Source organism: Symphalangus syndactylus, chromosome 3, assembly GCF_028878055.3.
Source record: "Symphalangus syndactylus isolate Jambi chromosome 3, NHGRI_mSymSyn1-v2.1_pri, whole genome shotgun sequence".
NCBI lineage: Eukaryota > Metazoa > Chordata > Mammalia > Primates > Hylobatidae > Symphalangus > Symphalangus syndactylus.
This window is the reverse complement of record NC_072425.2, coordinates 146870115-146886192: the sequence shown is the minus strand read 5'-3', so window position 1 is coordinate 146886192 and position 16078 is coordinate 146870115. Positions and strand designations below refer to the sequence as shown.

At 45.4% G+C, this 16078-nt stretch overlaps 2 protein-coding genes across 13 annotated transcripts in view; one reads left to right on the top strand and one right to left on the bottom strand.

Annotated features, from left to right (window-relative positions):
* The window catches only part of NFRKB (nuclear factor related to kappaB binding protein), a 36159-nt gene extending 23839 nt beyond the window's left edge, over positions 1–12320 (top strand). For 8 of the 11 annotated variants that reach the window (XM_055273729.2, XM_055273728.2, XM_063635654.1 and 5 more), the window contains 4 exons: positions 1943–2707; positions 7601–7707; positions 8479–8614; positions 8730–10548. In XM_055273729.2, coding sequence (XP_055129704.1) covers positions 1943–2707; positions 7601–7707; positions 8479–8614; positions 8730–8855 — 1134 coding nt within the window. In that variant the 3' untranslated portion in view covers positions 8856–10548. Of the gene's footprint in view, positions 1–1942; positions 2708–7600; positions 7708–8478; positions 8615–8729 lie in introns of all 11 variants that reach the window. The other 3 variants (XM_063635656.1, XM_063635657.1, XM_055273723.2) reach the window with 1 other exon arrangement.
* TMEM45B (transmembrane protein 45B) overlaps positions 12154–16078 on the bottom strand; it is a 44114-nt gene continuing 40189 nt past the window's right edge. Inside the window, exons 5-6 of one of the 2 annotated variants that reach the window (XM_063635662.1) lie at positions 14669–14814; positions 12154–13568 (exon numbers count right to left, since the gene is read on the bottom strand). In XM_063635662.1, the coding sequence (XP_063491732.1) occupies positions 13457–13568; positions 14669–14814 (258 nt within the window). In that variant the 3' untranslated portion in view covers positions 12154–13456. The remainder of the gene's footprint in view (positions 13569–14668; positions 14815–16078) is intronic. The other variant, XM_055273770.2, reaches the window with a different exon arrangement.

Sequence of the window (16078 nt, the reverse complement as noted above, 5' to 3'; positions counted from 1 at the left end):
TCATAGAGCTAAGAGACAAGTACCTCAGTGTGAGTAATAAATGCTATGCTAATCGGTAGACAGGCTCAGGGGTGGAGAGCAGTAGTGTGTTATTTTAGCTGCAGTGATTGGAGAAGGCCTGTCTGGGGAGGTGACATTTGAAAGAGATGAAAGAAAGAGCACGCCATGAAGTGATGATTGGGAGATAAAACATTTGAGGCCCAGGAATGGCAAGTGCAGATGTTTCGTGTCAGGAATATGATTGAGGAACGAGAGGAAAATCATTGTGGCGGGAGTGTAGGGAGCAAGTGTGAGGGTGTTAGAGGACGAGGATGGGAGAGGTTGCCAGTAGTTAGATTATGTGGGACTTTGAAGTTAATTTAAATGTGAGGGGAGCCACTGGAAGATAGTGAGCAAGGGTGACTTGATCTGGTTTACATTTAAAGAAACATCCAGCTGCTGGGTAGAATGAACAGTGGGGGACAAGAATGGAAATGGGGAACCCCTGTAGGAGGCAGTGGCAGTTGTCCAGGTGAGAGGCAAGGCTGCTGTAGATTGGAGTGACCGTTCATCAGAGGTGGAGGGGAGTAGTGGGGTCTGGATGTGGTTGAAGGGGGAGCCAGTGCAGTTTGCTGGTGGCTTGTGTGGGGGTCTGAGAGGAGGAAGGTGACAATTACCCCATCCATGGCTTTGGCTTGGGTGCTTGGATAGATGATGGCATCATTTATTGAGGTAGAAGACAATTGAGGTGTGGAGACTGCAAGACAGAGAAAAGTGTGGTCGGGAAGGTGTGAGATGAGACTCGGTGGATCAGGATAACACATGGGCTTCACTGGGCCAGTGGATTGGTGGCTTTTGGGGAATGGGTTCAAAAGAGAAGGTAAGGTGAGGAAGTGGAGACAGTGAGTATGATCGGCCTCTGTACTCGTGGGTTGTACATCCTCAGATTCAGCTAACCATGGATTATTTGCAAAAAACCCCAGTAAAAAATAACAATACAATAAAAAATAATACAGATTAAAAAACCAATACAGTATAGAAGCTATTTACACAGGATTTACAATGTATTAGATATTATAGGTAATCTAGAGATGATTTTAACTACACGGGAGGATGTTTGTTGGTTTTATGGAGATAGCGCATTTTGTGTAAGGGACTTGAGCATCTGTGGATGTTAGTATCTACCTGGGGGCATCCTGGAACCAGTCTCTCGCACATACCAAGGGGTGATTATATAGGTAGTTTTTAAAGGAATTTTGCTTCTGAAGAGAGCAGAGAACTGGAGTTGAATGTGGAGTGGAGTAGGTGGAGGGAGGTGTAGAGTTAGCCAGGATTGGTTGTTTTTTAGGATGGGAAGTATTACAGCATGTTTGCATTCTGATGGCCGTAGTCCAGTAGAAGGAAGAAGATAGATCACGCCACAGAGAGAGGAAGTCCCTGAGTAAGGCTAATAGGCTTGCATCTGTTACACATGAGGGAACTGGCCTTAGGAGGTGGGAAGCCAGGCTCAGTTGTACACCTGTAGTCCCAGCTACTCAGGAGACTGAGGCAGGAGGAACATTTAAGCCCAGGAGTTCCAGGCTGCAGTGAGCTCTGATTGTACCACTGCATTCCAGCCTAGTGACATAGCAAGACCCCGTCTCAAAAAGTCCTTTTCTAGGTTATAGATGTGTACAGAGATATTGATCAGTAAAATAATAGATCTTGGATTTACTTTAATATATTCTAATTCCTCCCTCCCCCACCACAGTGGGGAGGGATAGCTAAAACAAAGTATTAATTTTTGAAGCTGGGTGAAAAGATATAAGGGTTTGTTATACTGTTCTCTACTTCTGTGAATGTTTGCAAAATAAAAGAAAGAAAATACAAAACATCTACCCATGAAACAGAAGTTTGTCTAGTTGTATTTTGTAACCGGTTTACTATTGTGAATCCCTCATCAGTGCTGCTTCTCCCCATCCAGGTGGCAATCACTGGGCAGCTTGGTGTGAAGCCCCAAACAGGCAACAGCATTCCACTCACAGCCACTAACTTCCGCATCCAGGGTAAGGATGTATTGCGTCTGCCACCCTCTTCCATCACCACAGATGCCAAGGGCCAGACGGTTCTGCGAATCACTCCGGACATGATGGCCACGTTGGCCAAGTCCCAGGTTACCACAGTCAAATTGACCCAGGACCTCTTCGGGACAGGAGGCAACACTACAGGCAAAGGCATCTCTGCCACCTTACACGTCACTTCCAATGCAGTCCATGCAGCTGATAGCCCTGCCAAGGCCAGTTCAGCCAGTGCCCCTTCATCCACTCCAGGTACCACTGTGGTCAAAGTGACTCCTGACCTCAAGCCAACAGAAGCCTCAAGTTCGGCTTTTCGCTTGATGCCAGCTCTTGGCATGAGTGTGGCTGACCAGAAGGGAAAAAGCACAGTGGCCTCTTCAGAAGCAAAACCAGCTGCCACGATCCGCATTGTGCAGGGACTGGGAATGATACCTCCCAAAGCAGGCCAGACCATCACCGTTGCAACCCACGCCAAGCAAGGGGCCTCGGTAGCCAGCGGGTCTGGAACTGTCCATACTTCAGCGGTGTCCTTGCCCAGTATGAATGCTGCTGTGTCCAAGACTGTAGCTGTGGCTTCTGGGGCTGCAAGCACCCCCATCAGCATCGGCACAGGAGCCACCACCGTGCGGCAGGTCCCTGTCAGCACCACGGTTGTGTCTACGTCCCAGGCTGTGAGTAACTAGTGGTAAAGCTTAGGCCTTCTTTTTAGAAAATTTACTCAAGCCTCAACTGCCCATTACGCGAGAAACTCTCTAAAAACTAGGAAACTTCTTTTTAGGAGTGGAAATTAGAGGCCCTAAATATCACCTCATGTACCCGAAATAGATTTATTTACTGACTTTTGTTTTCCTTTGAAACACAATTTATCAAAGTGTAGTACATGCATACATTGTTTTCAAATGGTAAAGAACAGTGCAGACAAAATAAAACTTGACCATGTTCCAGTTCTCCCTTCATGAAGACTAATTGCTGTGGGTAGTTCGGCATTTATCCTTCTAGTCCTTTTCTTGAGCATTTTCATACATGTACACGTAGTTTAAAAAACACCCATGAGAGACTTTATATATTCTGTGATTTGCTTTATTTGTTTGTTTATTTTTGAGATGGAGTTTCACTCTTGTTGCCCAGGCTGGAGTGCGATGGCACGATCTCGGCTCACTGCAACTCCGCCTCCTGGGTTCAAGCGATTCTCCTGCCTCAGCCTCCCGAGTAGCTGGGATTAACAGGCATGTGTCATCACACCCGGCTTATTTTGTATTTTTAGTAGAGACAGGGTTTCTCCATGCTGGTCGCAATAATCCTGACCTCAGGTGATCCACCCGCCTCGGCCTGCCAAAGTGCTGGGATAACAGGCGTGAGTCACCGCCCCCGGCTGCTTTATTTATTTTTTAGAAATGTCTTGATGATCGTTCTAGGCCATACGCAGATATTGACTGGCGTCTTTTCAATGGTATAGTAACCGGTAGAAGGGGCTCTGCTAAAGGATGCATTTCTACTGTTAGGCAGTGGCGAGTGTTTCTGGGCTTAGGTGTGAACATTTCTGAAGCGGAGAGTGCTAGCGCGAGCCTTGGGGGTTGAGATACTCCAGCGGCGCCGCCTGAAAGGCCACATCCACATGTGCCCCTATCAGCAAGCCTCCTGTTTCCCCTAGACCTTAACCAGTGCTGATACTACGTCTTTTTAACCTCGCATACGTGTCTTACTGGTGAAAAGGGGGTTCTTTTTTGATTTCATTTCACTGATATGAGTGAAGTTGAGTATCCATTCATTTGGAGATTGGCATGTGCTCCCTGGTGAGTAAATCTTTGCCACTTTTCTTTTGAGGTATTTGGCATTTTCATATTGTTTGAGGTGGCTTTTTATAACATCCAGAAGATACGGAATCTGTGGATGTGAATTCTTTATATACATAGAAAATATTTTTTTCCAGTCATCTTTTAACCTTATTATATGGAGTCTTTTGCTCTACAGGTCTTTATAATTGTATCTAATTAGATCTGTCAGCATTTCCTTTAATGGTTTCTAGGTTTCGTGTCTATGTCTTCCATACCCCAGGATTATAAAATGTTAACCTTTATTTTCTTTTTTTTTTTATTATTATACTTTAGGTTTTAGGGTACATGTGCACAATGTGCAGGTTTGTTACATATGTATCCATGTGCCATGTTGATTTCCTGCACCCATTAACTCGTCATTTAGCATTAGGTATATCTCCTAATGCTGTCCCTCCCCCCGCCCCCAACCCCACAACAGTCCCCGGAGTGTGATGTTCACCTTCCTGTGTCCATGAGTTCTCATTGTTCAATTCGCACCTATGAGTGAGAACATGTGGTGTTTGGTTTTTTGTCCTTGTGATAGTTTACTAAGAATGATGTTTTCCAGTTTCATCCATGTCCCTACAAAGGACACGAACTCATCTTTTTTATGGCTGCATAGTATTCCATGGTGTATATGTGCCACATTTTCTTAATCCAGTCTATTGTTGTTGGACATTTGGGTTGGTTCCAACTCTTTGCTATTGTGAATAGTGCCGCAATAAACGTACGTGTGCATGTGTCTTTATAGCAGCATGATTTATAGTCCTTTGGGTATATACCCAGTAATGGGATGGCTGGGTCAAATGGTATTTCTAGTTCTAGATCCCTGAGGAATCGCCACACTGACTTCCACAATGGTTGAACTAGTTTACAGTCCCACCAACAGTGTAAAAGTGTTCCTATTTCTCCACATCCTCTCCAGCACCTGTTGTTTCCTGATTTTTTAATGATGGCCATTCTAACTGGTGTGAGATGGTATCTCACTGTGGTTTTGATTTGCATTTCTCTGATGGCCAGTGATGATGAGCATTTCTTCATGTGTTTTTTGGCTGCATAAATGTCTTCTTTTGAGAAGTGGCTGTTCATGTCCTTTGCCCACTTTTTGATGGGGTTGTTTGTTTTTTTCTTGTAAATTTGTTTGAGTTCATTATAGATTCTGGATATTAGCCCTTTGTCAGATGAGTAGGTTGCAAAAATTTTCTCCCATTTTGTAGGTTGCCTGTTCACTCTGATGATAGTTTCTTTTGCTGTGCAGAAGCTCTTTAGTTTAATTAGATCCCATTTGTCAATTTTGGCTTTTGTTGCCATTGCTTTTGGTGTTTTAGACATGAAGTCCTTGCCCACGCCTATGTCCTGAATGGTATTGCCTAGGTTTTCTTGTAGGATTTTAATGGTTTTAGGTCTAACATGTAAGTCTTTAATCCATCTTGAATTAATTTTTGTGTAAGGTGTAAGGAAGGGATCCAATTTCAGCTTTCTACATATGGCTAGCCAGTTTTCCCAGCACCATTTATTAAATAGGGAATCTTTTCCCCATTTCTTGTTTTTGTCAGGTTTGTCAGAGATCAGATAGTTGTAGCTATGCGGCATCATTTCTGAGGGCTCTGTTCTGTTCCATTGATCTATGTCTCTGTTGTGTTACCAGTACCATGCTGTTTTGGTTAACCTTTATTTTCATAAAATACCTTGAGTTTTTTTAAAAAGTATAATTGTTAATGCATTTGAAATACATTTTTGTGAATAGGATGAAGTAGAAATCTCACTTCCTAGTTTTCAAATTTGCCAAAATAATCAGCTATTGCTTCCCCCACTAGCTTGAAAGGCTACATTTATCATAAACCAAATCCCCATATCCCCACACAGGTGTCTGTGGATGCATGTGTGTTTACTCTTCAGCCTCTAGGTAAGGAGCATTGTTCAGAAGAGGGGTGTGTGTGGGGGTGTGTATGGACAATATAAAATACAGTTTCGCTTTACTGAGCAAGCTATGTAGGGAAACTTTCATAAATTGGGATAAAAGCCAGACCAATGAAGAAGGATATAAACATAAGTCAAATTAATACCCAAAACAGAAAATCTTCACATAGTGTGGTTAAAAAAGAAATAATTGGTCAGGCGCAGTGTCTCACGCCTGTAATTCCCAGCACTTTGGGAGGCCGAGGTGGGCGGATCACCTGAGGACAGGAGTTCGAGACCAGCCTGGCCAACATGGTGAAACCGTGTCTCTACCAGAAATACAAAAATTAGCCGGGCGTGGTGGCGGGCACCAGTAATCCCAGCTACTCAGGAGGCTAAGGCGGGAGAATCGTTTGAACCCAGGAGGCGGAAGTTGCAGTGAGCCAAGATCGCACCATTGCACTCCAGCCTGGATGGCAGAGCGAGACTGTCTCAAAAAAAAAAAAAAAAGAGTTACTTAGGTTTCTACATCATGGAAGTTGAAATAAGGAAGCGGGGAAACTGCACTCACTTAATCCGCTTTTGTTTCTGTTGAATACCTGTAACAGAAATGTTGTATCGAGTGTCATCTGTCCTGTTATAATCAACCTGGGTAGGTGCAACTGGAGAGAGCATTTGGTGGGGCAGGAAGTATTGATCGTGCTTATTTCCCTGTCTAGTCAGCTTTTTAGGTAGTTCCTGAAGGGATCATTCTAGGCAGTGTACTGGTCTGAGATGTTTTAAGCAACAAAGGCATTTTGAGGAAGAAAACAAAACCATAAGTAAATGTATCTGAAGGTACCATCTCAAGGTATTCTGTTGCCTGTTGCCCTCTTTGCATGCTTTTTTAACAGGCTCCAGGCTGTGGGTGAACCCCATGGAGATAGGTGCGGTGACCTGCGGCGCAGTTTTGCAGCTGAATGCCCGTCTCCTTTGTGTTAGCCTGCCTCTGTGGAATGCTGATGCCCTCTCCCAGCATCCTGTCAGCCAGCCCTCTTGAATTTTTTAAAACTCAGATTTAATTTACATAAGATTTTACTGCATAGAAATTTTATTACCAGTCAAGCATTAAAACCAAGGCCATCTGAAAACAGGTAATGCAGTGACCTATCTTAACCATCCTGAAATCCCAAAGACTCTAGGCCTTCTCAGTTTCTAAAAAAATTTTTTCTTAGGCTTTATTAGCTTGGGGGTTGGACTTTTCACTTGATTGAGTTTATTATTAGTGTCCCCTAGCTAACCTGTCTTATCTCCGGGAGAAATGGAAAGCACTGGAGAGCATGGCCTCTCCCTAATCTAGCATGCCCTGCTGTTTGTTCCTCACCAGTGGTCCTGCACTTCAGTGAGTAGTTGTGTGCTTGAAATGTTAACTCTTGAGCTCCTCTGTCCTTCCTCGAATTTATTTCACCAAGTAGTGATTGTGTGCCCAGCACTGTGCCATGTACTGAGGGATACAGAGATAAGCCTCTGTCCTCCAAGGAACTCAGAATCTTGGACTGTGCTAAAGCGAGGACACACCTGCCTTTGTGATTTAGATACAGGTTTTATCCTGGTGAAAGCAGATAGATCGGGTTGCTGCTGCTTCTGGTAGCATGAAAGAGGATGATAAAAGATCAGATTTCACCTGACTATAGTATATAAGTAGTTTCATTAGGGTTTTCTGGGCCCAAACCTCAGGAGCCTTGAGACCCTGGTGGGTACTGGGGGCTGACAGCATCTGTAGTGCTTGCTCCTCAGTTCCTGATGCCCTGGAGGTGACACTTGCTGATTTTCCTTACGTCCTGTCTTACAAAACCTGCTTTTTTTTTCTAGGGGAAGTTGCCTACACGGATCACAGTTCCCCTCTCTGTGATCAGCCAGCCAATGAAGGGCAAGAGCGTGGTCACAGCCCCCATCATCAAAGGCAACCTTGGAGCCAAGTAAGTACCATGTCATGGTAAAGGAACCAATTCGTGGGTGGAGGTGGCAGGCAGGGCTTACCAGTCCTTGTCACCGAGTGGCAAAGTGGCTGGTTTTTCTGGGGCCCTCCTTTGACACCTCTCCTTTATTGTGCTCATCAATGGTATTTATTGAGCATCTAGTATTGTTTTAGGTGCAGTGATTAAAACAATGAAAATCCCTGCTGTTCTCCAAGCATACATTGTAAAGTAGAGAAACAATAAAAAAGCAACATGCATGGTGATACATACTGGAGAGAAAAGGGTGTGGGAAGTGCTAGAATGGAGCTCAGCTGGGTGTGAGGGAAGCCTCCCTTTGACATTTGAGCTCTAAACCTAAGCAGTTCAAGGAATGAGGGCCGCCTATGGCCTTGATTGAAACAGGGATAAAGGGCACGATGAAATCAGTCCGCAGTCTCAGGGCAGCTTGTGAGATGTGGCTATTAGGGGGAGGGTTTCTTGCAGAAGTGCACACCTCTCTGGGGCCCTGTCCACTATTCCTGCTGGTCAGGGCCGGGAGTCAAGGGCCATTTTATCCAAAGCACTGGGGGCTTCTGGGATTACTGTCTTCTGCCATGGGAAGTGGAGAAGCTGGAAGAAAGGTGGTCTCAGCAATTGGTTTCCATTTCAATCTGAAATGCTGGGATTTTCATTGGCACAGACCTCCCTGTTGTCCTTCAATACATGGCCTAAATCTGGGCCAGAGAATATACACCGATATCGTTATACCTCACCCCTGCTTTCCCTCCACAGCCTCAGTGGGTTGGGCCGCAACATCATCCTCACAACTATGCCAGCGGGCACTAAGCTCATTGCTGGCAATAAGCCTGTTAGTTTCCTCACTGCTCAGCAGTTGCAGCAGCTTCAGCAGCAAGGTCAGGCCACACAGGTAAGGCCCAGGGCAAATTCTTGGCCATATTGGGCTCCTCTCTGATTTCACTGCTGTTCTTAACTGGTGAGCCTACTTGCAATCCATTGACCTGACCTTCTGTCTTTGCAAACAGGTGCGCATCCAGACTGTCCCTGCATCCCATCTCCAACAGGGAACAGCTTCTGGCTCCTCCAAAGCAGTCTCCACTGTTGTTGTGACTACAGCTCCATCTCCTAAACAGGCACCTGAGCAACAATGATTATGAGAGAGGATGGCTTCCATGAAAGACCATGCCTGGTCTGTCCTGGCTGAGAAGGGAGCAGGGAGGTTGTGTCATTCTTTTAAGCTTGCCTGTTCAAGGCAGCCAGGCGGGGGATGATGGCAACAGTGGCCTGGATTCTGCTGCCATGTGCCATAGTGGAGCACCCTGAGAAGGGTTCACTCCAGGGTTCCAAGGTTCTGCTCTCTACCAATCTAGGAGAATATTCTGTTGAAATTGCAGGAATTACCAGTTATGTCCTACAAGCCAGAGTTCTGAGAGTAAGACCCCCAGGGAAGGCTTACCAGTTGCAGAGTGCACACAGCGAATAAGCTGGTTCTCCATGAGGATTGTATTTTTTGGCTTCTGGTCTTCTCCGTGACTAGTGGTCTGGATAGGATTTTTGTGTCTAGAAAATTTTATGTAATTTATTTTTTTAAAGAACCTGTTATACATCTGTATCAAATATAAACTTGGGCTTTAGCCGCCCCCTCCACCAAACTGATGACTTATTCTTTTGACTAGAATGAGAAAATGGCAAGAATCTTAGTAAGGTGGTAGCCAACTTGGTAACTGCATAGTAATCGAGAGGCTGTAAGATGGGAAGACATCGTAGGCAGCGAGGTAGAATGGGTCCCCTGAAATGGGATTCGCTTGGCACTGCCTGTTAAAGATAGGGGTGTTGGGATCTTGATTGTGGCCCCCCCCAGCTTTACCTGCCCACTTCGTCCTTCTTGGTAAGCCTGTTCACATGGATGTCCAGAGCCAGTGGACAGAGAGGAGGGGACTGACAGCAGAGGTGCTGCTTTTGCAGCACAAACTTTGTTGCAGTTCAGAGAGTATACATTCGGCTCTGCTCCAGAGCAAGAGTTGCAAACCAGGCCCTTGGGGCTGGCCATTTGTTTTTGTAAATAAAGTTTTATTGGAACACAGCCCAGACCCATTTGTGTTTGTATTATCTGTGGCTGCTTTCAGATTCGAAGGCAGAATTGAGTAGTTGACATAGAGACTGGATGGCCTTGAAGCCTAAAGTATTTCCTATATGGCCTTTTAAGTAAAAGTTTTTTTTTTTTTTTTTTTTTTTTTTTGCAGCCGGGCGTGGTGGCTCACACCTGTAAATCCCAGCACTTTGGGAGGCCAAGGCAGGCAGATCACGAGGTCAGGAGATCGAGACCATCCTGAACAACATGGTGAAATCCTGTCTCTACTAAACTACAAAAAATTAGCCGGGCGTAGTGGCGTGCACCTGTAGTCGCAGCTACTTGGGAGGCTGAGGCAGGGGAATTGCTTGAAGCCGGGAGGTGGAGGTTGCAGTGAGCTGAGATCTTGCCACTGCACTCCAGCCTGCAAGACTCTGTCTCAAAAAAAAGTTTTTTGACCCTTGCTCGAGTAGAGATGGTGGAGGACAGTGGGGGTGCAAGGAACAGGGATCTATCTGCCTGGCAGTACCAGCCCCAAAAGAAGCCAGTCTAGATTTGCAGGTCATTTAATCCTGGCTATTTCACGCTTCTCAGCCTCAGCTACAGGCAGAGCTCAGGACAATATTTTAAAATGTAATTAATTCAAGCACTGGTTGTCAACAATATATGCATCTCTTGTTTTGGGGCAGCAGTGAGTGGTAAAGGCTTTCTGAGTTGCTGGTGCTTCCCTGTTTCTCTTGAAAGTGCCCAAGTTATTAAAAACGTATCTTTAATTTTTGGAGTGTATTGAAGCTCTTGTGCGTTGAAGAGGTGGAGCAGGAGGATGTGGGATGGAGGCAGCCTGGCTTAGTTGTTGGGTGGTTAGGGGGTTGCGGAGAAGCGGAGGAGGGTCTGGGAGGCTGGTTGGCTCTGCAGCTGTTTCACAGACATTTTGTTTAATTCTTAGAGCAATTTTGTAAAATCAGTGTCATCATTCCTCTTTAACCGTTGGAAGACATGAGTCTGAGTTGAAGTTAAAGAGAAGCTTCTGATTCTAAGTCAAGTCTCTCTGTTGCCTTCCTCCGGGCAGGAGGGCTGTGATGTATCCTGGCGAGCCTGGGGGCAATCCAGTCTTAGGAGGTGGGAGGCCTGCATTGCAGAGAGCAGAGGTGAATGGGCCTCCCAGGTTGAGCTTGTGATGGGCAAGTAGACTGGCACGGGATGAGGTTGGCAGTGGGGAGAGGTAGGGTGCAGTGCGGGGAAATGGGCCTTTCCACCTGAGAAAGGTGAGTGTGTCTGCATTTGATAATCCTTTGATATTTGTGTATCTGTTATTTTCAAGAATCACATTTCACATAGAAAGCCATGTGACAGTTTTTAAATTAAAAAAAAAAAAAAAGGTAGAAATTCCAGAGATCTTGTCTTAGGTATTTACTGCCAGCTACAAACAAACCCCTTCTGAATTTACTTAACAAGGAATTTCATAAAAGTAGGTCTGGCATTCAGCCACAGCCCTGCCCACATTCCTGTTAGCTGAGGTCACCTGATTCTGCTTGTCGTTTTTGCACATGCAGATGTGTGCATTCTGGAGAGCAGGGAGTGAGTGTAAAGTTCAGGTTGCTTCAGGATGCTGACACCTCAGGAAGTGTAAATTCGGCACTATACAGCCTGTGGGTGGAATAGCAATAGCATAGAATGGAAACTCCCTACTAGAGCTGTTTACGGTGACAGCCCAGGATTTGTGCCACACTTGCTTCCTTCATATGCTGGCTTCAGGTTTCTGATAGATGAATGGCACAGCTATGGGTGAGTGTTTTGTTTTTGTTTTTGAGATGGAGTCTTGCTCTGTCGCCAGGCTGGAGTGCAGTGACACAATCTCGGCTCACTGCAACCTCCGCCTCCCGGGTTCAAGTGATTCTCCTGCCTCAGCCTCCCAAGTAGCTGGGACTACAGGTGCTTGCCACCACACCAAGCTAATTTTTATATTATTAGTAGAGATGGGGTTTCACCATGTTGGCCAGGATGGTCTCGATCTCTTGACCTCATGATCCACCTGCCTTGGCCTCCAAAAGTGCTGGGATTACAGGCGTGAGCCACTGTGCCTGGCTGGGCCAGCCAGCTTTTCTGAAAGACCTCATGCTCTTACACATTACAAGCGGTTGTGAGAACCAAATGAGATAGGGTGCATTTCAGAATCTGAAAAATACTACGCACGTGGAAAGTATTATTTGGTCTCTAAGGCCCATCAGCTTGGTCCTAACTCGCTTTTATCAGTTTGTAGAACTTTTTAAGTTCTCCGTATTTTTTTATGCTTTCATTTTTTAATGTGCTACACTCTCTACCTGGGATATACTTTTTCTACAGGGCGAGCTCTGCATTTCCCCTCCTCTCCTTTTTCTCATCGTGGTTTGTACTTGCCTCTCAGCACCCATCACACTGGATGTAACTACTGGCATGTTTCTCCTGTTTGACTATAAACTCCTTGCTGGACACATATCTCAGGAGTCCTTACAGCCATTTCAGTGCTGTTGCAAAGTGGATATTTAATAAATATTTGTTGAAGGAAGTTTGTTTGTTTTTGAGACAGAGTCTTGCCCTGTCACCCAGGCTGGAGTACAGTGGCATGATCTCGGCTCACTGCAAGCTACCCTACCGGGTTCATGCCATCCTCTTGCCTCAGCCTCCCGAGTAGCTGGGACTACAGGTGCCCGCCACCACACCCGGCTAATTTTTTGTATTTTCAGTAGAGACGGGGTTTCACCATGTTAGCCAGGATGGTCTTGATCTTCTGACCCCATGATCCACCTGCCTTGGCCTCCCAAAGTGCTAGGATTACAGGCGCAGTGAAGGAAGTTTTTAAAAAAGAAAAAGAACAGATCCAGAAGCAAGATTAGGGTATCAAGATTTTACATTACTAATTCTGAATTCGTTATCCTTTGCTTTCAGCTATATTAAAATTGAAAGCCTTCCATACCTGACATTTTTCTATCTCGTGTATACAGCTTTTCTATCAGATCTTCTTTTAGGGTGACTTTGAAGAATCAGAACATCAGGGCTCCAACTCTCAGTAGAGCCGGTAACTAGCTTCCTGATTTAAAAAAAAATCACCTTTGGCCTAATTTTGTCACTTATAAACAGTGGTATTGCAGTACCCTGGTATGATTGGTTATGATATGTTTAACAATAGTTTTAAAATACCAAAGCTTGTGAATAATGTAAGTTAGAATTGTAACTCTAAAGGCACTGTCATTTGCTTACACATTCTAACATACTTCTAATAAGAAAGTACCTGCTTTCTTAAGAGAAAAAGGGATAAGTTACCAAAAGCAGCAAGTTCTTTTGCTGGGTTCATATCCTGGATTCATAAATGAGGCCACTTGCATTGTAAAGCTTTTAGCATCTCTTGATTTCTCTTTACACTGAGGCACAAAGGCCTGCTGCTTAGAGGCATTACTTCATTTTTCCTTATGAAGGGTACTATACCAACACAGACTTTATATTATGTTTAAAAATCTCAACTGCAAGATACACAGGATGCTGTAGGCCTGATTTCCTGTTTTAGAACCTCCAGTCTTGTGTTGAATGAGGAGGTGCAAATATATAGACCCTTAAGATCAGACCACAGCAGGCATTCAGGTAGAGGGGATGGACTCCATTCATTCCAGCTGTGCAGTGGGATATCTACGCCCTCCACATCTCGGCTCATTCCTCATCTGAGCCACTCAAGAGGGCGGTCTGGTAAGTGTCATCTGAATTCAGCTTCTGAATTCCAATGATTTCTCCCCTTCCGTGTGTCTTCATCCGAGTCAAAAGGCTTTAACAGAGAGAGTAAGAGCCAATTAGCCAGAGATTCCCTTAATCCATTACCAAGGATGTGAAGGCATCTACTGGTTCTTAAACTATTTTCTTTATATTTCTATCAAATACTGTGATTACATGTCTTCAAACTAGACTTCTTAGGAAATATCAGTAGATAAAGGGGCGATGGTGGAAACTACTGAATGTCATAATTGAGGCCAAGGTCTCCTGCCTGTCTTGGTGTACTGTTTCAGTGGCTGGGCAGGAGAACTACAGAAACTGACTTGAGCTCCCTTCTCTTTGGTCCGTGTGGAACTCTTTCTGGATGAAATAATGTCAAAAACCAGTTACTTTAGTATCAACCTAATATTCTGCTTGGGATCTAGAGAAATGACCTAGAAGAAAAGGTAGAGGCAGCTGAACAGCAAATAGAACTGGTAATACCATTTGCTAAAAGTCACCCTTGCACTGAGAGGCTCTGCCATTTATTAGTGGGGTGACCTTGGTCAAGTTACTCAGCTTTTTGAAGCCTCGTTTTCTCCACCTGTAAAAAATAACAGTGCATACTTCATAAAGCAATGAAGATTAAATGGGATAATACAGTTTAGCTGCTTTCCACTGGGCCTGGGGCACAGCAAGTGCATAGGAGTCCATAGCTGTTATCTATATACCTCTAAGGAGCCTTCAGTGAGGGGTGGAGTGCAGTTTGTCTTAACATTCTGCTCTGGTTTATTTTTTGATTGTCACATCATCTCTGGGAAGCAGGGAGGGCAGGTCTGGAAATAAGATCATGGGTCCAGAATGAACCCTTTACATGGGGACTGCCATCCAGTACTGATTCCCATTTCAGTTTTCCCCACCACACCACAGGCTTAAAACCTGTGAGACCTGCATTTGAAACCTGGGTCCCTCAGGTTACTATGACCCAGACACATCATTAAACTTTGAAAAGCCTCATTCCCCTTGTTTGCAAATAAGGGTAGTGATACCTTCCCTGCATGAGAGTACCTTGCACAGAATTTGGCATGTAGTTGGCACTCATTAGACGGTGCAATTTAATCACATCAGTCCTGCTTAGAGTTAGGAGGAAAAGCTTCACAAAAGTCTCAGACATACCAGTAAACAAGAGAAAAGTTGATGGCCACGATGCTGAGGGCAGCCAGGTAGTGCCAGCAGAAGCACATGGTGATGAACATGAGGTTGGCCTCATCCTTCTGGTCCCATTCAGGTGTTCCAAAAGGTGGGAACAGCACAAACCCAATCTAGGAGATTACACAGAGAAGTTGGTCTTGTGGTTGATGGTCCTGGGAAACAATCTAGCCGTCTTCCTGTGGCCACCGAAGTGGCCCATATGTTACCAACGGCTCATAGTTCCCACACTTCGTTAGCATAGAAAGGCCTTTTCACGTAGAAAAATGGCTCTGGCCGGGTGTGGTGGCTTACGCCTGTAATACCAGCACTTTGGGAGGCTGAGGCAGGCGGATTACAAGGTTAGGCGTTCAAGACCAGCCTGACCAACATAGTGAAACCCTGTCTCTACTGAAAATACAAAAAATGAGCTGGGCATGGTGGTGGGCACCTGTAATCCTAGCTAACTGGGAGGCTGAGGCAGGAGAATTGCTTGAACCTGGGAGGCGGAGGTTGCAGTGAGCCGAGATCATGACACTGCACGCCAGCCCGGGCCACAGTGCGAGACCGTCTCAAAAAAAAAAAAAAGCGGGGCATGGTGGCTCATGCCTGTAATCCCAGCACTTTGGGAGGCTGAGGCGGGTGGATCATGAGGTCAGGAGATCGAGACCATCCTGGCTAACTCAGTGAAACCCCTTCTCTACTAAAAATAACAAAAAATTAGCCAGGTGTGGTGGCGGGCACCTGTAGTCCCAGCTACTTGGGAGGCTGAGGCAGGAGAATGGCGTGAACCTGGGAGGTGGAGCTTGCAGTGAGCCGAGATCACGCCACTACACTGTAGCCTGGGCGACAGAGTGAGACTGTCTCAAAAAAAAAAAAAAAAAAAAAAGGCTTCAGGTTAATTTTGGTTGTATAGGCTTACTTAAAAACACAAGTCCAGGTGCAGTGGCTCACACCTATAATCCCAGCTCTTTGGGAGGCCGAGGCAGGCCGATCACTTGAGGTCAGGAGTTCGAGACCATCCTGGCCAACATGGTGAAACCCTGTCTCTACTAAAAATACAAAAAAATTAGCCAGGCGTGGTGGCGGGCACCTGTAACCTGAGCTACCCAGGAGGCTGAGGCATGAGAATCGCTTGAACCTGGGAGATAGAGGTTGCAGTGAGCCGAGATTGCGCCACTGCACTCTAGCCTGGGTGACAGGGCGAGTCTCTCTCAAAACAACAAAACAGAACTTCAGGGCCCACATTTCCAGTGGATAGTTTAGCAAGCAGAGCCTGTGAAAGGCATCAGCCCATCCTCTGGGGAGGGCAGCTGAACCTCACTGTGCATGCTCTAAATTTTGGATTGCTAATGCATCCTCTGGATGTTAATGGATAAAACTAGAAGTCAAAGGTGG